The sequence below is a fragment of the Athene noctua genome, chromosome 2 (assembly GCF_965140245.1).
Source record: "Athene noctua chromosome 2, bAthNoc1.hap1.1, whole genome shotgun sequence".
In the NCBI taxonomy this organism is placed as follows: domain Eukaryota; kingdom Metazoa; phylum Chordata; class Aves; order Strigiformes; family Strigidae; genus Athene; species Athene noctua.
The window spans coordinates 166,255,258-166,280,239 of NC_134038.1; the positions used below are offsets into that span (position 1 = coordinate 166,255,258).

At 47.4% G+C, this 24,982-nt stretch overlaps 1 protein-coding gene across 2 annotated transcripts in view; it reads right to left on the minus strand.

The window, feature by feature from the left end:
• The window catches only part of PTH1R (parathyroid hormone 1 receptor), a 125,984-nt gene extending 111,964 nt beyond the window's left edge, over positions 1 to 14,020 (minus strand). The window contains exon 1 of one of the 2 annotated variants that reach the window (XM_074898208.1): positions 13,896 to 14,020. In XM_074898208.1, the coding sequence (XP_074754309.1) occupies positions 13,896 to 13,970 (75 nt within the window). In that variant the 5' untranslated portion in view covers positions 13,971 to 14,020. Of the gene's footprint in view, positions 1 to 13,891 lie in introns of both variants that reach the window. The other variant, XM_074898207.1, reaches the window with a different exon arrangement.
• Positions 14,021 to 24,982: the final 10,962 nt, after the last annotated feature.

Below are 24,982 nucleotides of genomic sequence, written 5' to 3' on the forward strand. Positions count from 1 at the left end.
TTTCTTTCTTTCTTTCTTTCTTTCTTTCTTTCTTTCTTTCTTTCTTTCTTTCTCTCTTTCTCTCTTTCTCTCTTTCTCTCTTTCTTTCCTCTCTTTCTCTTTCTCTCTCTCTCTCTTTCTCTTTTTCCTTCTTCCTTCCTTCCTTCCTTCCTTCCTTCCTTCCTTCCTTCCTTCCTTCCTTCCTTCCTTCCTTCCTTCCTCCCTTCCTTTTCTTTCTTTCCTTCTTTCTCTTTATTTTTTTCCCCTCTTCCCTCCTCCTTTCCTTTCCCACCCCCGCCAACAGCTGTCTCCCCAGCCTGTCCCCTGTCCCTCCCGGCACCATGCCTCCTGTAACGTTGCAGCTCCGTTCTTTCATGAGCAGTGTGTGGTATTATGACTCCGGCGATGCTGAGCCGTGCCAGCACGCCTCAAACCACAGGTATCTGACCCTGTCCCAAGCCCCATAACACAGATTAATGTCCTGATTCACAACCCGAGAGGGTCGGCACAATCGGTGGCCAAGATGGGACAGCACCCCGCTCCTCACTCTCTCCTCCCTGCAGACCCCGTCTGCCTCTGCTCGGGGATTGGGGTGGGGGTATCCTTTCCAAAAAAACCACCCGGCAGCAACTGTGGACAGGGAGCACGGGAACTGCCAGCAGCGGCCGGGAGCTGTGCATGGTCGGGGTGCCGTTACAACAAGGCCAGCTCTGTGATTACAGCACATTAAGCTCTCAGTGTGGTGCAGGCAGTTCTGGGCCATGACATCCTCCCAACTCCAGCCAGTCAGTTCTGGCATCCCCCTCATCTCCTCCTTTTGCTGGGCATGGAGGGGAGACACTGGAGAGCTTGACATGCTGCTCACCTGGAGCTGAGAGCAGCCATGGCCTCAGAGACATGGGGAAGGCACGATGGGGAGAAAAGCTGTGGTGGCTGCCTCATCAGGAGATGGAAAGGAGGGAGAAATAAGGTCCCTGGAGTGAAAAGCACAGGTAGTGCCACACTGCAAGAGGCTAAATCAACCCTGGAGCCCATCGCAATGGGGCATCCATCCATCTTCCTGTGGGGATAGAATCATCCCCGTGCTCCAAGAGTACTGGGCAGCGGATGATGGTGGGAGTCCCAAAAGAGCACTGCTTCTGGGCTGTTGGTGCCTTGGATGTGACTATACCAGACATCTAGCCAGGCACCTGTGGAGTGCGACCTGTTGCACCCCCCTCCCATGGGACCACAAGCATCAGCTAACCCTGTGTGGGAAGATAAATCAGCTGGGTCCTCTTGTCCCCTTTGACAATGCCCACATCCATATGACTACAATATTTTTTCCCAAAGCAGTGTGGCCTCATCCAAACCACCTCCTACAGCCCCCAGTGCACCTGAAATGTGCCTAAACAGTATCTGGGGTGGTGAAGGCTTGTAAGAGCTAAAGCAGTGCCAGGGAGCGTGCTGACAGTAAAACAGGATAGAGGATTGCAGGACAGCACTTCATCCCTGCCCTACCTATTTTTTCTTATGAGTAAGGGCAAAGCCCTGTCACTGGGAGCTACTTTAGGCAGTGCCAAAGTCTCATCTATCTTCTCTTGTCCATCCTGCTCCCTGGATTGGAAGAACAGCCCTGGTTCCCAATGCTTCTTCTCCCTTGGCCAGGTCAACAGCCTCTTGGCCCATCAAAGCACTGCCAGCCCTCCCTGTATGTTTGTACATACTCCTGCCCTCTTCCAGGGTTCAAGTACCAACCCAAGGCTTTAAGTTAAGGCCTTGGACCCTCCCCAGAATGGTCTTATCTCTTGCCATCTCATGACCTGTCTTCACTAGAAATATCCTCTTTGTACCCCAACAAGCCCGAGATATCAGCTTTACCCTCTTGAGCACCATGTTTCCAGTCATGAACAGGTGATTTGTAGGAGGTGTGTGACCAGTCACAGTGTCTGTCACACTCCTTTTCCTCAACCTTGCAGCAATAAGGCTGGAAGAGGAGACACAGAATACTGGGATTTTATGGGTCGGACAGCCTTCTCTTCCCATTTCATTCTGCTTTGGATTGCCCTGCAGGCTTTCTGGGAAACACACGCTTCCTATCCTAATGTTTTTGGAAGCATGAACTACAGATCTTTGCCGGTCTACTTTCTATGGGGTGATAACTCTGAACACTAAGAAAGTATTTCCCAATGGAGTATTCTTCCCTTCCACTTCATTTTAGATGTCTGTTTTGAAAGCTGGGGGCTTAGGGCCAGCAGTAGGGTAAGGAACAGTGATGCTATCAAGAGACAAAGGGGAAAGGGTTGACTAAGGAAATCCAGAAAAGAAGCAAAAGCTACTGCCACAGCAGGGAGACAGTGCATAACTGATTCTTCTTGAGGACTAACAGTGCTGATAATGAAGGCTGGCACTGTCAGCAGAGCAGAAGGGAGTTAGACCCTAGGCTTGGAAAGGAGTTGCATGCCCGTGCCTGCTGGGTCTCTGTGCACACCCTATGGACCCTCACCCATGCATGCTCCCAGTGACAGTGCTGATGGTTATTGCACAGCAGATGTGGCTGCACTGCAAGTACAGGATGGATGGGCGATTCACCTCTGTGTCAGCAGAAACAGGAAAACTAGTAAACAGAAAGATGCAGGGATCCGCCTGAGTTGTCTGCTCCTACTCCACCTCTGGCCTCTCCTCCACCCAGCTCCCTTCATGGGATGGCAATCAGTTCACCCTTTGGCTTGGCCATTGTTCTGCTTATCTGGGTAACTCAGAGCCCGTATCGCCCTAGGAAGCGCTGAGTCAGGTCAGGCAGGCACATGCCCGCATTGACCCCTACAGAGATCCTCTTTGTGTTCAGACTTGTTGGCACAGAACCAGGGCCAGATCCTTACCTGGATGCAAAACAAGGACTGACTCTGTTCCATTTGCACCAGCTGAAGCACTCTCCCCTCCCCCTGTTCCTCCATAAACCTGAGTCATGTTTTGTGGATGACAGAGTAAATTAGGAATACACATTAGCTGTCACTTTGAATGGCTTTATTTCCTACTTCCAGTCCTACAAAAAACAATAGGCACTGCAAAAGGCACTTAAAGTTCCATTTGTTGATCACACCGACATTGTCAATGACACAAAGGGAGGCAAACGCAAAATCAGCATAAAAATCTCGGTAGGGGAGAAAAAAAAGCAACTGTCTATTGCACAGTTTGCTTTAAACACTGATGCTAAATTTGCTCAAATCTCAGAGATTCAGACATCATGATTTGACATCCTTTAAGAATGGACCCAAATCCACAGATTAATTCATCCTTGTCCTGTGGTTTCAAAAATCCAGCCTGTCCGCATGCTTATCATCCTTCCACACCACCACTGTAGCCAGAAACACCCCCCCTTTCATATCCCCCGCCCCAAATTGCCCTTGTTTAAATGCGTTCAAGAAGGCAGTCATTGCACAAGGCAGACAGCCGCAGAAGAAGCTACTGAAGCATGGCTGAACATGGTTTGGAGAAGAATCTGGAAACTGGGGGCTTGTCATCCAACCCAGATCTCTCAGTCTGCAGAATCTTCTCCCTTCCCATCCAGATGTGACCCAGAGCCAGGAGACCAGGACCAACAGGTGCCAGTCTGGCTTCTTCAATTTACCCTCTGGCTCTCTCCTTATTTCCCTGCAGTGACACTGATTGGCATCAGATGAGATTCTCCTGGCCCTTCTGCACTCCAGAGAAACACCACTGATTTACGCCAGCAGAAGACTCTGGCCCCTTGAGCTTTGTGGTTTCTTATGATGATGTTAAGGCAAATCACAGAGCAGATCTGATCCCAGGAATGAAACAAAATAACCCAACGAAAATGCTTCATTGTAGTGGTGAAAGCCTGACAGAGGAACACCACTCACGGTGGGAAATGGAGATGAAGCTGGTGGGATGCTCCGAGCCTGTTTAACGATGCTATGGTGTGAGTCAGAGCTGTACAGTTATACCCACACACTCTCTTGGATACACACACACGTAACAGTTTTTGTACCAAACCCTGTGTCTTTGGCAGCTGAGGAAATAAGACCTCAAGGCCCACCCAGGTTCTGTGTGGGGTGCACACTCACAGATGGTCTGGGGCAGGATGCTCCTTTGAGGAAATGGGGCAGCTCTGAGATGCATGAACACCCATGGCTGACATCTGAAGCAGAGAAGGGGAAGTCAACCCTACCCTGCTTTGTCCCTATCCAGTGGTTAGCCTGGGTAAACAGTCCTGGTAATTTAGCACCAGTGAAAACAAGCCACGTCTGCATTAGATACAGTGCATCAGACCTTCTGACCACCTACTGGTGTTTCAGTAACCATGGCTATTTAGACTGGAAAAACGTTTCCACCCCAGTGCCTATAGAACCGTCTCTCTCTTTTATCCTTTTCTGGGAAGAACAGTAAAAATAAACCACGTTTCCAAATGAACAGAGTCTGCCTTCACTCCCCACAAGTCCTCTGTGCCTTTGCTGCACAGACAGAGCAAGAAATGCCTGAAAGCACACCAAAAGTCAATAGGAGAGCTAAATCTCAACTCCTGGTCTCCTCTCCTTACCGAAGAGGCCATTTTAGAGCAAGAAATTCAGTGAGTGTAACCTTGAGGGCACTGGAAGAAAGCACAAACTCAGAGAAAACTTCGGGGGGGATATCAATTCTGAAAGGTTAAAAGGCTTCATAAGCTGGTGGCTCTTGATAAACCAGAAATTCTACCTTTTGAATATCTGTATGTCGATCATCTCTTAGCAGTTCCACCTCTTATCAGCTCCCTCCTCCTTTTTTTTTTTTTTTTCTGTATTTTTCTTGAGCTGAGTGAAATTAGTAACCATGAAATACACACATTACATAATGTTGCTTTATTGATCTTACTTTTCAAGTGTAGCCCAGAGAAACAGGTCATTTCCTTGCAATCACTCACCATAGATGGTGTCTCAAAGCCACTTCAGCTCTGATTACTCAACGTCTGAAAGGAGAAGTAGTTTGGGATGTAGAAGTCAAGAAGAAAGTCAAGGTAACGTTGAGGTGAATCAGGGCTTTAAGCAGTTAAAGCGGGATAAATGGAAATAGCATGTAAAGTTCATGGAAATCAGTTCAGTGGCTTCACTGAAATTTGGAATTTGATTCGTATCTTTGCAAAGTAAAAGACGCTACCGGCTGTTTGCTCCTTGGAGGAGAAGTGGCATTGCCTAACATGCTTTAGTTCACAAGATCAATTAATTAATTACTCTGCAGGTCAGCCTAAGGCTGAGCAGTGTCAGGAGCCCCTGGCCCCACTTTGTCACTAAAGAAAGTGGGTTAGAGACCATTCTCATGTCTTGCGGATAAGGGAAATGGCAGTAAGACGGTCTGGGTGCAAAGGGAGCCTGCGCATGAGCCAGTCAGCCTTGACTTCTGGTGGGCTTCCATGTGCCTGCAGGGAGTGGTCTGAACGCAGCCCCATGTGCCTTCCAGGTTGGTCAAAAATGTTGATTTTCTTCTCTCTGACCTTGTGAACGAAAGGCCAAAGGTAGCGGTATAAATGACAGAGCACGCTGCCATCACGATGGGGAGATGGAGCAGGGGAATAGCACAAACCAGGTCCAGCTGTCCCATCCTTCCTGGGCAGAGCATGGCCAGGGTGCTTCCAGCTTCTGAAACACTCCTTTTCCCTCTGGAGCTAAGAAACATCCCACTCCGTGTCTACTACCAGCACCATTCCTGTGGTTAGTGCACAGGATGGGCCCGGGGCTCTCCTGAGGTGCTGCAATCCCCTGCGCGCTCAAGGCGTGTAAACCAGGTGAATAAATCAAGGCAATAAGAAGATCATTAAACGGCTTCCTAGTGGGCTTAAACAGTGACAGAATCCCCCAAGGCCCCACTGAGTCTCAGTTAACTGATCATTTGTCCTCTGTGTTACCTCCCTGCTATCTGCTGCTCCTTACAAAGTGCCTCATCCTTTAACCTGTGGCAAGCATGAGCCAGGTTTTGCATACCACTCACTTTTCTGTTAAAATGTACAGAAACACCCCCCCGTTTAGGTCCCAAGCCAAAGTTCAGCGAAGGGAAGAGAAGGTTTTCTAAGGACACCCAGTGACTTTTAAACCTGTCTTTATAGATGCTGCTTCTTGCTCTCATTGTAGCAAGACCAAGCAGATAAACATGTGAAAATGTTTGGAGAGAGGGGAAGGGAGACTAAAGTAAAGATAACATCGAAGAACCCTGATTAGCAACAGGGAAGCCATGTGAAAACCGAGATAACCAACCTGCCTTGCGTGCTGAGACAGCAACTCCTGTCTCCAGCCCTTGCCCCAGACACTGACTTAGGAGGAGGTCTTCTTGGAGAGGCCAAGACTCCTATTGATGAGCTGCCCTTATCTGACAGATGGTTTGATACTCAAGGTTGTTATAGTGGAAAGACTCAAAGACGCCAAACACCTTTGGACTCTGAAGGTTCGTTTGTTCTGCACTTTGCTAGGGTCGGAGAGGTGGGCTATGCTGACTAGTCCTGCCTAGATCAACACCTTCCTCGACTTGGACATAGGGAAAATGGCTTGGCTTAACCATTTCACTGTCCCTGCAAGCCACAGAAAGCAGGTAAGTAGATGGCAACTGTGTTGTATCTCAGCTTGTCTGGGCCACTTCTGAGTCTTGGAAGTCCCTGTTTATGTCTGTACTGCTAAATACAAGGGCTGGGTCCTGTCCTCTGGCCCTGTGTCACAGCACACCTCATGCCTACAAGCCTAAACTCATTTTTTTTCCCCAAAATCCCAAGAATGTACTCATCTCCAATACCCCTGGCCTATGTTATCCTGCACCACCACTTGGCACTATCTTCAGATCCCATTTGCTCAGATGAAGATGCTTCCAAGAAGCATGCTGATGATCAGATGGTGTGGCTGATGGAAGCAAGGTTCAGGGGTAGCACGGAGCCTACGCTGAGCCCACATTGGGCCCCATAGCTCACATTTCTGTGCACGTATTTATTGCCAAGGAGCAGGAGGTACAACAGGGATGGGGTGTAGGTCTGTCAAATGGAGGATCTGGGGGGCTCTGTGCCAAGTGTATGATTGTACAGCCATGGTGTCAGGGCAAATCTGCACACATTTTTGGCTGCTCATCCCTTCTTGTCCCCACCTCTGACCTAATCTCTCTCTCATGTGTTGTGGGAATTCATCCAAGCCTTTGCTGTGCAGGTGCCATTCACTGACCCAGCTACAAACCTTCTTCTACATTTATTTTCTTTTTTCCATCTTGTGTTAGTTTTGTGCAGGCTCAGTGAGTTAAATCAGCTCATGGAAGGGTACACACAGTCAGGAGGGAAGAAGGGAGACAGGAGCACAATCCCTGTGCTGCTGAAATGCTTTGAACCGGGAATGCTGGAGGGGTGAGAGATAAAGGGGCAGAGAAATCCACTTACTGCTTTGCCGGGTAAAGGGAAAAACTCATGGACAGAAAGACAAGCCAGCCTTGCAGATGATTTCAACCACGGAACCATCACCTGAATGCTGTCAGAGGGACTTGCGTTACAAGAGGATCAAAGTACAGTCTGTTAAGACGATGCCATTAGTCCAAAATTTTCCTTTCTTGAAAATCAGGTTTCTGGAAGTCAGTCAAAGCTGAGTCTCTGAAGAGAAAGGCAAAGCCTAAAACACAGAGCTCGTCTGATCAAGGGTCAGCCTGGCCTCAGTAGAAATAAAGGGATTAATTCCAAGTCAGATACATCAAGCATGAGTTTGGGTGTTTACTTCTCACGACACAAGACAGTAAACCCCAGACTGACCCAGCAGGTATCCTGCTGGCTGAGTTTCAGCCCCAAGGGCAATTTGTTTATTACCATGTTGCGAAAGGTGCAACACAAAGATCATCTTTAGAACAGCAGCTCTTGCAAGGCCAGCTGAAGTCTGAGGTGTTACAGGTCAGGGTGATAGTCAAATGATATTGTAACAGCCAAGTGGATGCAGAGGGAGAAAGCAAATTCTTCACAACAGGGCGAAGTATGTTTTGATATTGTCTAATCTTTAACACAGGATGATCCTGTTGAGTTCTTCCTTTCAGTCAAGGCTTGCCCTAAGGAATGCATTTTCTTGTTTTGTTTTGGGGTTTTTGTTGTTGCTGTTGTTTTTGTAATGGTTACTAATTGAGAGACACTGAAATTTCACTTACAGCAGGAGCTGAGCAGACGGAGCAACCCCTCTCCGCTTGCCATTTTGTAGAGAAACAGCCCATCCAAACGGATGAGGAATCCCTGCTGGCTTCTGCCTTTGATCCAGACAGTGTCAGAGGATGAGGGGGTTTGGAGGGATCACAGCTCAAAAGGTTGAGCCGAACACAGCTCCACGGTCTAGTGAGTACCTCAACACACACTGGACTTCATTGCCCTCTCCCAGTGATGCGGGATGAGGATGGAGCCGCTTGGCAGCAATAAGGGCCAGTTCCCAGGAGGGGTTTAAGTTGGAGGCATCTGTAGTCTGGCTCTGCTATTTTCTCTCCTCCCGGTCTTTAGGCACAAAGAAAATTCAAGGACTGCATTGTTTAGCTGGAGCCGTAGCTCTGCCACCGACTCCAGGGAGCAGGATTTCCCCATCCCTGTGTCTCATTGCCTGAAGAGGTAGGTGCTTTATCACCTCACCTCACGCTGCTTGGTTGGAGGCTGCCTGGTAACAGCTGCGATTTAGGGCTTTCAGCGTGCTGTGTGTGTGACTCAAATAACTTTGCAAACCAGCGACTGATTTCGACTGAATTTAATCAAGGAGCTGAGCGGTGCATTTCCCAAGCAGAGGGAAATCCTCCAGCAAGAATCTTTACACCCTCGGAAAGTCCCTTATCAGTACACTCAGCCCAGGAAAAGAGACTCTACGAGACACACAGCTGTGGGATGACTCTCAATCTCCCAGCATCGTTTTTCAAAGGGCCACGGGAGTGCAGGGAGGCCAGTGGCCAGTCCATCAGCTGTCTGGGCTGGGGGCTACCCCTCACAGGGGCTGCAGACACATCACTCTACCCGGCATAATCCCACTGATCACAAAGCACCGCTCTGGGGCTATTTCTAGGAGGCCAGAAACCAAACAACAACTGCCTGGACCTGAAAGGCACACCTCAGATTGCATTTTCTCTGGCCTTGACCCCACTCTTTGCACAGTTGCCCTGTTGCTTTTCCTCTTCCAATGCAAGGAGCTCACACCAAACCCAGCTTGCTCGTGTCAGACTTGCCACTGGGCAGCTGAACTTTTTTTGGCTTGCATGGGATGAAATCACAGCCCATGCATTACCCTGACGTGGAGGCTTGTTTGCTTTATATTTTGCGGTTGAGTATTTTATAGTCCAGGGATATCTGCTAATCCCAAAGTACGAAAACAAAAATCGTATCTTTCATAAACACACAGGGTAGGGATGGGCACCCTCCCAAGTGTGTGCGGAGAAAAGAACATTTCAGACATTGTTTCGCTACACTTGGAGCCTGTCTTTATTTAATGAAGTCAGACAGATAGTCAGGATTTGCAGGACATATATATAGGATTATTTTATTATTATTATGGGCCATATTCTGAGGTGGGATATGATTATCTTTCCCTTCCAGCTATAAATTATGCAACTTCAAATCCTTCCCCCTTCCCGATCTATGAAGATGTGGGTCTGATCACAGGAACAAGAAACAAGTCAAAGAGCAAAACACTGACCAGCACCTCCTTAATCCAGCTGCTTTGCTGCCAGAGCACTGGGATCTTGGCTAGTTGGCAACCTGTGCATTGCTCTGGTGTGAACTTTCTGATTTATACCAGACCTTCCTACCACAGATTAACACCAATACTGTTGTGGATGCGGCTGCCTTGGAAATAGGGGCTGGGATATTTCTGTAGCTGACCTGGCCAAGCTTGTCCCTATTTTGGGTTATGCCTACAAAGAAAGGGCTCCAAATTCCCTCCTGACACCCCTTGAATTTCTGGGGGGAGTGCTACAGCCCTTCTGCAAAACCAGAAGGAAGCTTCAGCATTGCCCAAGCAGCCTGAGTGGGGCCAGGGCTGGGGAACATCAGGCTGCAGCAAACAGAAAGGGGTCGAGACCGTTCTGCTGCCAAAAGGCATCTCCCTCATGCGCAGGGCACGGGGCACTGCTGGAAGTGAAGACCTCCACAGCAAAGTGGCGGTCCTTTTTGCTACCCATTTCCCACTCCACACGGACCTGCCGCTTCCCTGCATCGTGTTGAGCTCAGCCGGCTGCAGCCGGATGATACCCATTTCCCAAAATGGAGCTATTCTGATCCAAAGCCCTGCAGAGGGCTGGTGGTTTCTTCTTCTTCTTATAATTATTTTTATGATGCAGAATATCTCCTCCAGTGACAACTGGGTTGGAAGTTCTGAGGCTGAGACAGGGCAGAGAAGGAAAGTGAAAACCGAAGGGGTCAGCAGAGCAAACCGTGAAGCTTTCATCTGGGAGAGGAACATGGGGAGGTTTTTCTGCAAGGAGATCTGTCAGCCCCTTTCCGATAAAATCATAGCACCTACATCGTAACATCTCCCATGCTCTGCTGACGTTGGACCCTACTTTTAAAGCTCCTTTTGCACACATCTTCTTTTCAAACCCATGTGTGCAGGGTTATCTGTCTCAGGCCAATCTTATTTCCCTGGCCCTTGGACCCAATAACAGAATTAACAGAAATTTACCCCCTCACCCTGACAGATTTCAGGCACAAAGTTCTCAGTCAACAAGCAAAATTCCCTTGGCTGTTTAAGCAGGTGTTAATCAGGAATATTCTGAGTGAAATGCTGGGGCAGGACTTCTCTGGATTGCTGGGGAGTTGGAGGACAAGAGAGCTTCACCCAGGACTTTACGCCACAGCCGTCTGTCCCTCTCAGCTGCCCCTCAACAGCTCAGGGCAGGGATGCTGATCTTGCTATCAATTTTGCATGGCTGCAGGCTCATGGGGGGACCATAATTTCTGCACCAGACAGTTTTAACTCTGAGAGGACTCACTCCCACGGCGTTTTTCTGTGTGCTGAATTTCCCACCTTGGCTTACAGTTAATGCAGGGACACAGCAGTTTGCGTGCTGTGGAGAAGCAATTCAGCTGCCGGCATCCTGCCCCATGATGTACCACTGCCACAGGCAATACAAGAAACCATTTCCCATCCCGACTTTAGCACTATTGCTTCAAAAAGTGCCTTTAGTATCATCTTCTCTGGCTGACAAAAGGAAGAACCTGAGCAACAGCCTCAGATTTAGAAAGCATCGTGCTCTGCCTGACCTCAGCATCACCAACTCTCAGATGAAAAGTGACCGAGCTGCGAAGGGGCCAGCACCACTGCTCTCAAGATTCAAGTCTTCCAGACTCAGACAGATGAATTGTGCCCTGAAGCTCTGAGCGGTCGGCTGCCTCAGTCTGCGGGAATCCTCCTGACTCAAACCTCACAAGAGAGCTTTGCTTTGCTCTGCTGGGGAAGTGAAAGATCAGGTACCACTTGTAGTTTAGCCTAAAGCTGCCACAGAGCTTGTCTAAATTAAGTCTTTATAGCCCCATTCTTCTGCAGCTACTCTCATTGAATTTTGCTTCTTGCTTCTAGGAGAGAGGTACTTGATTTCTATTGATGGGAACACATAAAACACACTCAGACCTGCTAGCCAACTATCAAGTGTATATATACCCCTTCATATAGCATAGCTGAGATATCACCGTGCTGAAACATGCGATCAATACCATTCTGTGTTTTCAAAGTTCATTTAAAAATCAAGCTAGTTTGGGAAAGAAACAACAATTTAAAAAAATCAGGCTTTAGGCACCCTGCAAATTGTTCCCTGCCAAGCAAGTTGTTGTACAGTGGCATGCCATGGGGGCTGACCTTCTTATTCTGTTTAAGTGGATGTCAGAAGGGACACACAACATCTTTGCAGCTCCTTTTCAAACCTTCTGGCAACTCCTTCAGCTATCTGTGGGTTTGAAAAGCAAGGGAAGTGCACTTCAGCCTGGGCCTAATTAAACCAAATGGTGTTTCTAGTGGCAGGACCCTAAATCAGTACAGGGTGGGATCAGGCTTTTGGAAATGCAACAGAACAAAAATACTCTCGTGCATTCCTCACCTAGCCCTCTCCAGAAAATTTCTCTGCTTTCTTGCCCCTCTGTGATTCTGGCAGAGCTATTCCTGCTTTATGCTCAGGTCCAGCTCACCCCCGGCCAGTGCACGGGGCACACTCAGCGGCTCCAGCCATGAGCCCCTGTCATCTACCAGTGATGCTGAGCAAATCGCTTGTGACCAGAAAAGTGGCCGTTGTGATGGGGGTATCAAAAATAAAATACCCACTGGGAACATGAGACAGTTCACTGGCTGGTCCTCTGCACCTTCTGGAGGTACTGGGATGTACTGGGAGAGGGGAGTAAACTGGGAATGGGAATGGGACGAGATGCACTCTGCAGCCTTGCCTGTCTTTTCTGGGTCCTGACAGTTGCTGAGCTCAAATCTGGCAGTTTCGTGGACCTGATTTTCACCAGTACCGACAGAGACACCAAAGCCAGCAGGCGTTTTGGTTCTGACTTCAGCAGGCTGTTGGAGGTGAGGGGTAACAGGTGCTACAAGACCTACACTGTCGTGATATGGTCCCAAAGTCAGACATGGGCACAGAGATGTTAATCCAACCCCACAACAGGGCAGAAACTTCAACTGTCACTAAAACCTCAACAAATCTACAAGCGGTCCTCCCAGCTTCCCCAGTTTTCTTTGGGTTTTGAAGGGTTTATTTGTGCTTGGAGATAGAGCAAGGCAGAGACAGACTCCAACAATGATTGTTGCCTGAGAGGTTGTTTCTTTTCATTTATTGATGAGATGTTTCCCTTCAGCATGATGCGGGATGTGTGTGGGGGAAACACCCCCCTACCAGCCCTGTACCAGGTCCCAAACAGTGCCCATCGAACCGAAGGGACAGGGCCCAGGGTGATGCCTCCTGGAGGGTCAGGGAAGACCTGGCTGATGCCACGGTCGGGGTGAGCCCACTCCCTTCCAAACACGTCTCCATCCCTCCTGAAAAGCAGACACTGCTTTAGGTGATGGTCTTGCCCCTTCCTATGCCAGGAGGCACTGAGAAATGGGTGCAGTAGTTGGGAATCCAGGGATGGAGACATCAAGGAAAGCACATGTCAAAGCAGCATGCCCATCCAATGGCTGATTCTATGACATTTCCCTTCACTTCTGCAGAAGGGCTTTGAAAACCACTTAGGGCTGCAGCGGGGGGATCTGTAGATCTTATCCTGTTCCCCATCACCACCATCAAGGCAGTTTTGATAGACATTAGGTCTTTTTTACTACCTCTGTGAAGATATTCTGCCTTAGTATGTGCAGGAACAGGTGAAAACAGCTCCAGGAAGCAAAGGGTTAATACTACTTTCATGCTCCTGAGTATAAACTGTCTGCAAAGCCCTGCACTCTGAGGTCCTCTCCAAATTTAATCCCAAAGAAGAAGGCACTGTTTCACCGAGATTAACCAGATTTGCAGATTAAGAAGATTAAATTAAAATTAAATTTGTCTTCTTGGGGAGGGAGGTGGATTAAAAAAAAAAAAAAAAGAAAAAGAAAATGAAAAGTTGCCCTTCGTTCATAGGTGTCTTAAATTATTCCCCAAATGCTTCCCTTAGACCCCTGTCAAACTGCACACGCGCTGCTGTCTGGAGGGGTTTAAAAAGTGATGCAAACTTTTTGGGAAGTACAGACATTTTCATTTCATCTGGTGCACCAACTCTGAGACCAGCTACACACTGTCTGCCAGCGAAATAAGTCACTGGGCTGAAAAAAAAACCAACCAACAAACCCAACACCTAAAAAACAAAAAAACCCAAACCCCAAACCAACAAACCCACCAAAAAACCGTTCTAAATCCTTGATACAGTAAATTACTCATCAAGGAAACAGCCGTGCGGATCGTTCAAGAATGCAAAGAGAAAAAAAAAAAAAAAAAAAAATAGAGGGACTCACCAGAGCGTAGACTGAACTCAGTACGGAGCAGCAGAGGATCAAACCCAGACTGTGATAAACCAGATATGATCCCATATCCAAGAGGCTTCTTCCAGCATCCAAGCTCGCTCAGGGAAGTAGGAGGACGAGAGGTCTTCCAGCGCTCCGGTCGCAGATGATTTCTCCTTCTCCTTCCCTCCCGCCCCCCCCCCCCCCCCTCCAGAATTTGTGTTTGTTTGATTGTTTGTTTCCACAGTTTTAGCCAGAAAGGCACATGACAAGAAACCCCGGTCTTTTGCTTCGTTTTCTCATGGCTGGAGATCTGGGCAGCTCCCTAAACGCAGCCGAGGAGCCCATGTGAAGCGAAGCAACTTTGCTCCCTTCAGAGCTGCAGCCCTCGGTGCTGTTTGTTTTCCATGTGCATCTGTCTCAGAGCAGAAAAAATCACATCCATATGTCAAAACTGGTCTTCTGTTTCCTTTTTACGAGGCAGTGGGAAGTTCAAATAATTTCTTTGTCAAACGCAAACACACAGAAAGAGGGAGGGAGAGAGAGAGAGGGAGGGAGGGAGGGAGGGAGGGAGGGAGGGAGAAGGCGAGAGAGGGGTGGAAGGGGTGGGAGATTGGAGAGGGTGGGGGAGGCTTTTAACCACTGCTTTATTTTTAGATCCAGTAATTTTATCTTTTAGGTTTCAGAGGGGTTTGGGGAGAGAAAAAAAAAAAAAAAAAAGAGTACCTTTTTTTTTTAGCTTTTTTTTTTTTTTTTTTTTTGTCTTCTCTTCGGCATGCAAAGTCGAAAGTTAAAAAAAAAAAAAAAAGAGCGAAAACTTGGAAATATTTTCACTTAGCAGTTACCTTTTTCGCAAACAGTGGTACTCTGGGGGATTTTTTGCTTCTATATCCCGGCGCGTTTCAGCTCCACAATAGGTTTATTCTGCCAACCTTCCAGGTTACAGCGTGTTTTAGTTACAAATAGGGATTTTTTTTTTTTTTTTTTTGCCTTCTCTCTCCCTTTTCTGTCTCAGAGGATCAGCAGTTTCAAAAAGCCGATTGAGTACGGCATGAAAGCGTGGGGCTCAAAGATCCTCCCCCCACCCCCTTTAAGTAGTTTATTTTAGATTTTTTAATTTTTTTTTTTTCTTCACCCCCACCCGGCTAAACCGCTTTTCACTTACTCCGCTAAAGGTTCTGAAATCCCCGTGTTGTGTTTTTTTTTTTTTGGTGTTTTTTTTTTTTCTTTTTTTTTTTCCACTCGCGCACCCGCTTGGGCACAGTGTCCTCCGTCCTGTGCCCAGGAGGAATCTCCTGAAAGCCGAGGAGGGGAGTTTGCAGCCTGCGGGTGGTTGTTTAGGACCCTCCCGGGGAGGGGGGGAGTTGCGCTGCCCCCCGTCCCCCCGGGGCTGAGCCCCGGCCGAGCGCCCCCGGGGGAGCCGCTGCCGCTCGGAGCCCATCGCGCCGCCGCTTTCCCCCTCTCCCTCCCCGCTTAGATTTCACCAGTTTTTCACAGTTGCGGGGCAGGAATATTACTCCCAGCTCGGTCGGTCGGTTTCATTCATAAAACCACAAGGAAAAAAAAATATTAAAAAAAACCCAAAACAAAACCAAAACCCCCAAATCCCCTCCACTCCCCCAAAGCCAAACTGGTGGGGGATTTATTTAAGAGCGAAAACAGGCTCCAACAGCCATCCATCCCCTTATCATTTTTTCTACGTGGAGGAGAACCGAGGAGGGGAGGGGGTTAGAAATCATGACACGGATGCAGCACGCGGGCAAACACCGAGAGAGGCAGACCCACGGCTCTGTGCTTAGGGCTGATTCACTGGGGGACCTTTGGAAATCAAGTGGTGTTTTGCTTTTCTTCCCCTTTTTTTTCCCCTTTTTAATTTTTTTTTTTCTTTCTTTGCAGAAGCAGCGGATATTTAGAAGCAGCTGAACGGCGGCAAGGAGGGGAAAAGAAAGAAAAAAAAAAAAAAAAAAGCAAGCAAAGCAAGCCATCCTCCTCTCTAGATCTATCGGAGAGCAGACGGTAAAACATCAAGTTTTTCGCAGAGTGGAGCTGTGTGTGCATTTCTGTTTTATTTTTTTGGAGCGAAGTAAAAAAAAAAAAAAAAAAAAAAGAAAAAAACCGCAAAACTCTACAGTCGTTTTTTTAGCTTCCGCTTTTTTTTTTTTTTTTTTTTTTTTTTTCTTCACAGCCCCATGGCTGTGAATAGGTGCCTTCAGCTAATTTTATGAAAAGGGGCTCTTTCCAGGGCTAAGGTAGAGTAGGGCTTCCTGTTAGAGGGCGGGGAGCGGGGAGAAGGTTCTGCTCTTGATGCAATCTTTTCTCCTCCTCCTCCTCCTTACAACTCTTGGCCTCTCCCTGCCAGCCTCAGCGGATCTCCCCGACTGTGGGGGAGCAAGGAAGGTATAAAAGCATCCCCCCCCTCTTCCACCCCCCCCTCCCCCGGGCCGGGACCCCATTGGTTGGTTGTATCCAGCTGTGACGGGCTGGAAGCACGGGGTCAGTCCTGCATCCTCCCACCTCATCCCACCCCCTGTTCCCACCCCTGTCCCACCCCCTTCCCTCCGGCGACACATGCCTCCGGTGCAGGGCTGGGAGGGGGGGAGGTAGAGAGATGGAGAGGGAGGTACTGAGGGTGGGGGATTTAAAAGTAGTCAATTCATGCCCCCCCGCCCCCCATTCCCCCCATCTGCAGGCTAATCCCAAATCTGGTTCTCGAGGTTTCGCAGTGGGGATTTAAAAGTTATTTACTGGGGAGAGGGACTCAACAAGAGGGGAGGGGGGGTTGGTTTGACGGGGAGTTCCTTGGGGGCTCTCAGGGCAGGTATTTCCACCTTTGCTAGGGTTTATTTCGTAGGGTCTGGCTTGATTTTGCCCATTGTGCTCGACTGAGGGGGGGGGAAAAATCGGGGGAGCCCCTGTCCCCAGGGGAGCTGAGCATCTGTGTGTGTTTAAGTATGGGGCGGACTGAGCAAATATGTACTCAGGGCTCTATAGTCATTCTGAGAAGGAGGGAAAAAAAACCCCACTGCAAAGTTTCAGGGGCCCCATTGCAGCTCCTTTGCTGTTTTGTTTTTTTGGTTTGGTTTGGTTTGGTTTGGGTTTTTTTCTTGGAGAGAGGGGAGAAGCAGGGGAAAGCCTCATATATTAAAATGCTCCTACCTCCTGCTGCTACCAGGAGGAGGACGTGGTGTAAATAAACCAGGAACTGATACTGTTTAGGGAATAGACATGTCCAGGCTTTGGTCCCCTGTCTGTATCCAGTCCCTCATGTGCGGGGTGAGAGACCGGGCCAGGGATGCCTCCGGACTGGTATTTCTTCCCCACATCATTTAATGATTAAAAGCAGATACTACTGAACCGCATGAGATACTGCTGAGCTGCACAACGAGATACTACTAAGCTGCACAAGAAGGAAATTGTTCCCAGTTTAAAGCTTGCCCAAGGAGCACAGTGGAGAAATCTGACTCTGGCCATGTCTCGCTATCATGGCCACCAAGACTATGAGAGATGTTTTTCTGGATCCTCTTCATCCACAAGCAAAATACACTCACACCTCAGGACTCCCTAGATCCAAAGTTCCTGCCAAGTATAGCAGTCGGGGTGAGATTCATGCACGTTCCCTTCTGGGAGGCTGGGAAGTGCAAGGGCTAGAGCTGGTCTTTGGAGGGATGAGCATCAAATGCACTGCAGCAAAGTCTAAAGGTGTGTTTCCCTGAGTGGTAGCTGTAACTCTTCGCTCAACCACTCAATGCAAAGCAGAAGTGAGGATGGACAACGTACTGCCCCACAACCCCCAGCCCTCTCTTAGAGGCAGCCAGAAGAATTAAAGTTCGCTGAACAGCTCAGCATCGCTCATGTAGATTTTTGACATTTCTGGGAATGAGTTCCAATCCACAAGAGGGGTCTCCTTGGATGCCACCCTGCTCAGCTCATCGCCTTCTTTCTATCCTCTGGGCAGAGCAGGAACGCAGGACAGAGCTGAAGAGCAGGACTGTAGGGGTGGTTGATAGCGATGTCCTCTAAAGTCACAGTGAATCACGTCCAGGACTCCCAGTACCAAAGGTGGATATGTGAGAATCTTCACCATTCACATGACCCCAAAACAACCTGTCCAGTCCTTTCCCAGCATAAAAAGGGTCCCCGTCTGACTTGTGAGGTGCAGAGAATCAGGCCCTGTAGTTTCAGGCTTTACCATCCTTAGAAATCATGATTTATGCAAGGTCAGACAAGAAACAGCTCTTACTGCTGTAGTTTATTTTTGAGCAGGTGCTCCAGGAAAATATTTTTGTCGTCTCCCCTCATCCCCAAACACTGTGTTTACTCTCTCTGTCCTGGTTGCAAGAGTATCTTTTCTCTCCCTACAGACTTTTGAGGGTGAGATGAATTATTCCGCATGTCCAGATGCCTGCTTTTATTTTTTTGATGCATGTGAGTGTGTGAGGTCCCTGCTTGGAAGTCTTCCCACTGGAGGACTGCATTCTCCTTAGCAGATCTGTCCCAGGCTTATATTCCTATCAAGGCAAAGGTAATTTGGACATCTAAGTTTTGTTTTGTTTTTCTTTCAGACTGTATCCGTGAACGTGGATATAATGACCCAAGAAGGAACAAGGCACTAAAAGAAGCCTTTGTAATGTTACTATTTTAAGGAGACCCTTGGGGATGGCACAGGTTGAAATGAGTTTCTCCAACATCTTACAACAAACCTCTCCAAATGTTTAGATCCTTCTACTGAGGTAAAACAGCATCCGCAAAAAAAAAAAAAAAAAAAAAAAAAAAAAAAAAAGCATAATCAGTTTAAACTGGCTAAGGTTTTGGCCAGAAATGATCGCTATTGGGAATTGGCTCTATATTGTAGCTAAATTTTACACAAGCTAATAATAAACTTCTCTCCCTGGGTTATTTTCTTCCCAGCTGGGTGACCACTTCCCTTCTGTAGGAGCAGAAATCCCATCCTGGATAAAAAACCCCTCCTGTTCTTTCTCTCCTGGGTCACTCAGGTTCAGTGAAACATCACGACTTACATCAGCTTAAGCCATTGATCGTGGAGGGAAAAGTCTGACACAGATGGTGCTGGCAGCCACGCTGCAAAAATTCCTTGTTGTGTAAGAAGTTGGTCCAATGACCGAGTGTCACAGAGAGTGAGATAGCCTTTCCTGCCCTGATTCCACTTGGCTATCCCTCATGTTTTTTATACAAAGTCAAGGCCAAAATATACAAGAAGGACTGTTGGCCATGTCAGGTTTGTGCATTGCGCCAAATGGCCATCATGGATTTCTGTCCATATTCTCTCTATGCTTTATACGTGTTGCAAATAAGAGAGTTTTGATGTCACTGCTTTCTTTTAGTGTGAGCAGAGGAGTAAAATAAAGGCCCAATACTTCAGGCCTGATGTTTTATGCACAAGGCTGAAGTTGTAACTGTTGCTGAGATGACTGTGGAAGCAATGCGTGGTGGCTTCTTTGTTGGCTTTTAAGGGAAACATCTGCTTTGGGTCTTATGGACAAAATCCAAGGTGAAAATCTGTGTCAAAGTAAAATGAAAATACATATGAGGGTCCTGTGGGTAAGTCAGGAGCCCCTCCATGTTCTCGGTGCCTAAGTTTAACTGTGGCACGATGTTGCTGTAGTGAAGAGTGGTATAGGTATGGCCAGTGGAGGTCAGGACCTCCACACCCTTGCCATCAAACACCTCTGTGACCTGGATGAGACTGTCCTGCTTCAAAGTTCTTGCTCCTTATGCCTTGGATAGTCTTGCCTGAAGATCTGTCTTGTGGGAAAGGAAAGGCAAGACTGAATGTTCAGCCCCCAAACCAGTGGCTCAGTTGAAGTCTCCTTGCAGGGGGACAGTGGCTTTTACACCATCAGTAAGGACATGTGAGAAAAGAGGTGGAGTAGAGGGAGCTGTCAGAGATGAGTCTGTGGAGACAGACTCAAGAACAACGACACCTAAGAGGTGCCACAATACACTGAAAACACTATTAGAGATGTTCTCAGTAGCTTCCAGACCAAACACAGACCCAATTTGCTAGACTGAAGAAGTGGGTTGTTTTTTTATCTATCTGTTTCCACTGCAGATGTGATATTCGGCCTCACACCAGACCAAGTGTGCATCTGCCCATCATTATCACCAATGTGAACGATGCAGTTGGATGAAGTGAGACAAGTTTTGGGCTTCTTCTGTCAGGCAGAAAGGAATCCATCTGAATATCAGGATGGGTAGGCTGTTAGACCTAAGTGGGTCTCTGTCCTGCTCTCTCCTACTGCTCCACTCACAACCTTTCATCCGCCACTACTCTTAGCCTTCAAAGCGGGGTTTCCTTGGGAGATATTCTTCAGAAAGACAACCAATCTTGGTGTCAAGGCTTCCAGGGCTGGCAGATGTTGTCCTTGCTGTCCTTTTTTGAAACAGAGCATCAACCACTTGTTAATCACCAAAACTGTAAGAAAAGCAACTCCCTTTTTTTTTTCTAAGCTGTCGTTTGCTTGCTGGTCCTTGCTCTGACTTTCTCCATCAGCATTTAGCACTCAAGGAACAGGACTGACCTGCGAGTGAGTGACAGGACAAGGAAAATATATTTGTTTTTATCCTACATCCTGAGTGAACAACCAGTGAATCCTCATGAAGAACTGGAGGTGAGAGTCTGAACTGTCAAAACACTTCCTAGAACAATATTTTGATTTTAAGGAGTTTTCTGTTTTGTTTCAGTTCCTTCTAAACCCTGCTTCCCTGCCTCCATGTGATAGGAAATCAACCTGAGCAAAAATATTAATCTTGGTCAAAAAAAGGTTTTTATATATAGGAGATGTCTAAAAATAAATTTAAAAAGTAGCTTACTTTTCTCTGCAAAGGCTCTTTAATCTCTCTAGGTAAGAGTATGCAGGACCGCTTCTGATCTGTAGTAGGGATGGACTAAAGACACTGTGCACCTCTTCTAACACTCACTGGTAATGGGTTACAAGTTGCTATAGCAGCCATGTCTGTCTTCTATCAGGACTGTGTCCATTCCAGAGCTATTATCCAGGGACTACAAACATGCTAAAATGTTTATGTGCTCTGTGTCAGAGGACCACGTGATGGGCCAAAAGTCTGATAAACCTACAATTCATGGGATGAGGTATCTATGTTGACCTCGACCTATCACCTTTATTCTCAGTGGTAACTCCTTCTAATTTGAAAGGTATGCCCGAGACCTTGAGTATCTCCAGTCAGCAGGGTGCCTCTGTCTGTATATGGAAATGGAAATGTGGCTGTACAAGTATGTGGAAAGTGGGCAGACTTGGGAGGTGGTGCATACAGCCAACAGCAGCTGAAGAGGTGAGAGAGGAGGTTTCTGAGTGTTGCCTCAAGGTTCTGGTCTGGGTAGGTGGGAGTGAGTCATCTCCACAGGGTTGGGTGCCTTTCATGAGAAGATGTAGAAAGTGTAGCGGTGGGAGGATCACAGGGCTGAAATGCTGGTTTGAGAGAAGAAGGAGATGAGGTGTGTGGGGTTGAGGGCTTGGTTTAAGGCAGACAAAGGAGTGTTGGAGGTGGAGAACTCTGACAACAGTCAGATCCAGAGGCATTTTCTATCTTAAGCAGGTCAGATGAATAACAGTTGGGCTAGCAAAGAAACCAGCACAGACACGGTAGCCGGTGGCTTCAGACAGTAACTTTCAGCTGAAACAAAGCAGTACTCTTTTATTTTTCATTATGAAGTAGGTATGATTTAGTCCTTTTTGAGCTTTTTTTGAGCACTTCTGTGAAACAGGACTGAAAGCATGTGGGTAAGCATTCATTTGCCTCCATTTAGTTGCATTTTTGGAATGACAAGGGGGTATATGTGACTGTTTCTCAGCCTCCCTCCTAGGCAGCCCTGAAGATGTCAATCTTTGTTGAACTTTGGATGAGCAGGTGGGACAGATAGGCTCTGCAAAGCTTCCTGGGCTCTTCTTTTACTCTCCTTCCATTTTTCTTCTTGCTGTAGTCCTGACCTGAGCTGATGGTGTGAGCATGGGTGGACATGGGCAGGATGGGGATCAGAGTGTGGGCTCTGGAGCAGGGCTAGGACTGGGAAATGTAAGTCTAACTCCACCATCTTGTGTCAATGCCACAGTCTCTACATTCGGTAGAAGTCATCAGCATTCAACACTGTCTGCTCTACTTCTTTGCCCCTCTGCTCTAGGGAGGAACTGGTGGGTAGATGAGCATAAGAAGGAACAGGGTGAGTATTGCAACTCATCTCTTTATCAGGTGAGGTTTTCCCTCACTTTCAGTTCATTCACCACAACTTTATTTTCTTTGCAGAGCAGCAAATGATGCCTCTTCTGGCTTGTTCTCTTTTTCTTCCTTCCTAAGGAGGATCTTCTTTGATTGACCAGATCTATCTTTCAAAATAGTAACGTGAATTGAGGGGTTATACCCTAAATTTCACATGTAGTTACCCTGCCTGCTGCTTATCACAGTTGAGCTATTTCAGTGATTTCTGCACATCACTGAACAATCTCTTTCCTATCCTAAGGTGAATGTCTTGACCCTAAGCGTATCTTGAGCCTACACACTTTTCTCCAGATGCACACAGTCTTTTTTTACTCTTTTTAAAAGTTATTTGTCCTTCTCCCCCCTCCCCTGCCACATGCATGACAGACTGGATGTCTCTGGGCTTGAATCAAATTGTCCTTTTTTTTTTTTTTTTGTGTGGCCATCCAACACACAGTCAGAATGAAGAACAAACTCCAGTTCAGAGGTGATCAAGAAAAACCCCTCTGAAACTGCCCGGGGCTGAAACAATTTGGCAAACTTTGCAGAAGAAAACTGCCAGCGAGGAACGTGGAACGACTAGATGGGAGCATTACTTCAACAGAAGAAGCTCTGATTAGCAGATTATCGCTTAAGTGATGTTGATCCCAGCCACGCTGCCTTCCAAATAAGCCCTTTGGCAGCTGCCAGCTGCACCGTAGAGTCATGCATGGAAATAAGTGGGCCAGATCCTTTGCTGGCATGGGTCGAGACAGCTTTGACGGACCGTTGTGGAGTTAAAGCAGCTGGAGAAGACTGGCTATAACGGGGAGTCTGACTCGCTTCTCAAACTTCTTTGAGAGTTGTGGATAAGCCACAGCACACTACAGCTGCAGAGACCCGTTAAACTTCAATTGTGTCCAACTGCTACTGGACAAGGTGTTCTTTGTCAGTAATGCTGTTTTTTTTTTTTTGTTTGTTTGTTTGTTGGTTTTTTTTTTTTGTAATTGCAGATATGAGACTGAGCTAGCAGACTGCAGCAGTGGCTGTAATGTGCTCAGAGCCTGTGTGCAAAGAGCAAGCGGTATGAGAGTGGGTGGAATCAGCTTATCACTAACTGTGAGAGAGATCCTTGCTGAGTCAGATAGGGGAATGATGAGGGATTTTTTTAAATTTTTTTTTTTTTACAGTTGCTGAGTTTGTAACCTGTTCCCTAGGACTATAAACCAGTATATAGTGTCTTGCCCTCATAAAGCTCTATTTATGTCTGATCCTGTTTGGCTGAGGTGTGGGGAGCATGTGAGGGACTCTCATGAACAGCCTTGGGGTGAGCTTTCCCCGGAGTTCACAGTCCATTTCAACTCTGATAAGCATTCAAAGGTGATGGCCCGAAACCTGCAGAGCTGGCAGTGAGGCTGTGGGGCGGAGGGAAACAAGTTCTCTTTGTGAGGCAGCTTGGACTTGCTGCTGCACACTGGAGACAACGGAAAGCCACAGCTTGACGGGATGCCTGTGCTCAGTGCATTGAATGAAATCTTTAATTCAGTTTCCCAAACAGCCAAGGAAGATTCTCAGCCTTTGTCCTGAACAAGACTGCAGCCCTATCCAGGAAATCTCTGACCATAAATACCAGTGACTTCAAGCCCTGGTAGTTTTTAGGTTATTGGGTTAAATCCTGGTTTGTCAGCGTAACCTTGCTGTAGACTTGAACTTTTCAACCTAGAAAAGTGGTTATCAAAGAAGATGAGGACACTAGGTAGGATTTAGATCTGTGAAAATCATGAAGATGGCCACTGGGAAATAGTGATGTGGTATCTCTCGTAATAAAGAGATTGGGAGCACAGGACTGAAAATTTCTGGGTAGGTGCAAAGCAAACAAAATGAGGTAGCTCTTCACATGCAGGTGGTGAAGCTATGAAACTCCTTGCACAGGATCTTGTTTGCATGGATTCAAAATGTGATTAGATGAGTTAATGGAAGGAAAAACCATTCAAGACTTTTAAACTCTTATGTAACGTCTGTGTCCTAGGAGGCCTCTGAATCCGGAGTTACTGAGGGCTGGGAGGGTACTTGGGAAACCATCAGTACATGTTCATGCTGTTCTTATGGGAATTATTAGTAGTACTACTAGTAGTTAGTACAGCACCTTGTTCATTCGCTATCCATCATGAGTGCTATTGGAGATGGGATACTCTGGTAGATGGATTTTTCATCTGAGCTGTTCTGGGGTTAGAAAAAAAAAAAAAAAAAAGAACAGGTGATTTTCCAGTCACACAGATGACAAACTCAGCCCATCCCTCTCTGAAAGACCAGTCTTTGGAGAACTGTGAGCAGGGACGTGCTACCGGTCACCCATGCCTCCTGCCCACCTGCACTGCTGCTCCTCCAGCAGCCCATGGACCACGCACGGTCAGTCACTCCGGGTCTGCCCTAGCCCTCGTGTGACACCCCACTGGCTGCTTAACTGGAGAGTCAGGGCTGGGAGGGGTAGGATAGCCTGGCAATGTTAAAAGATGTGATCTCAAGAGTCACGCCTTTCTTACCTCTCTGTGTTTTAGCAGGACCAGTCTGAAACCGGCTTCTGCTTTCCAGGACAGGTAATCTCAGTATTATGTCTGCTCCCACAAAGCCTGGAGGTGGTTTTTCCAGGTGTCCTGAGAGTCACGGAGTCTGTTTATGTTGTTTGCCTCTACTATCCAAGCCTGAAGCATTGCCCCTGATTACCACAGCACTGACCCACCTCTTGAGGTGTGAGATAAGCATCTAATTGAGAACAAGGCTTTACCTCTTGATTTGAAGGCTCGAGTGTCTGAAAATCTGCTGCTTCTCATGGTTGGCTTGCTGTTAAAAAAGGCTTAGCTGCATTTTGGTGTTGAACTCCAGTGGGT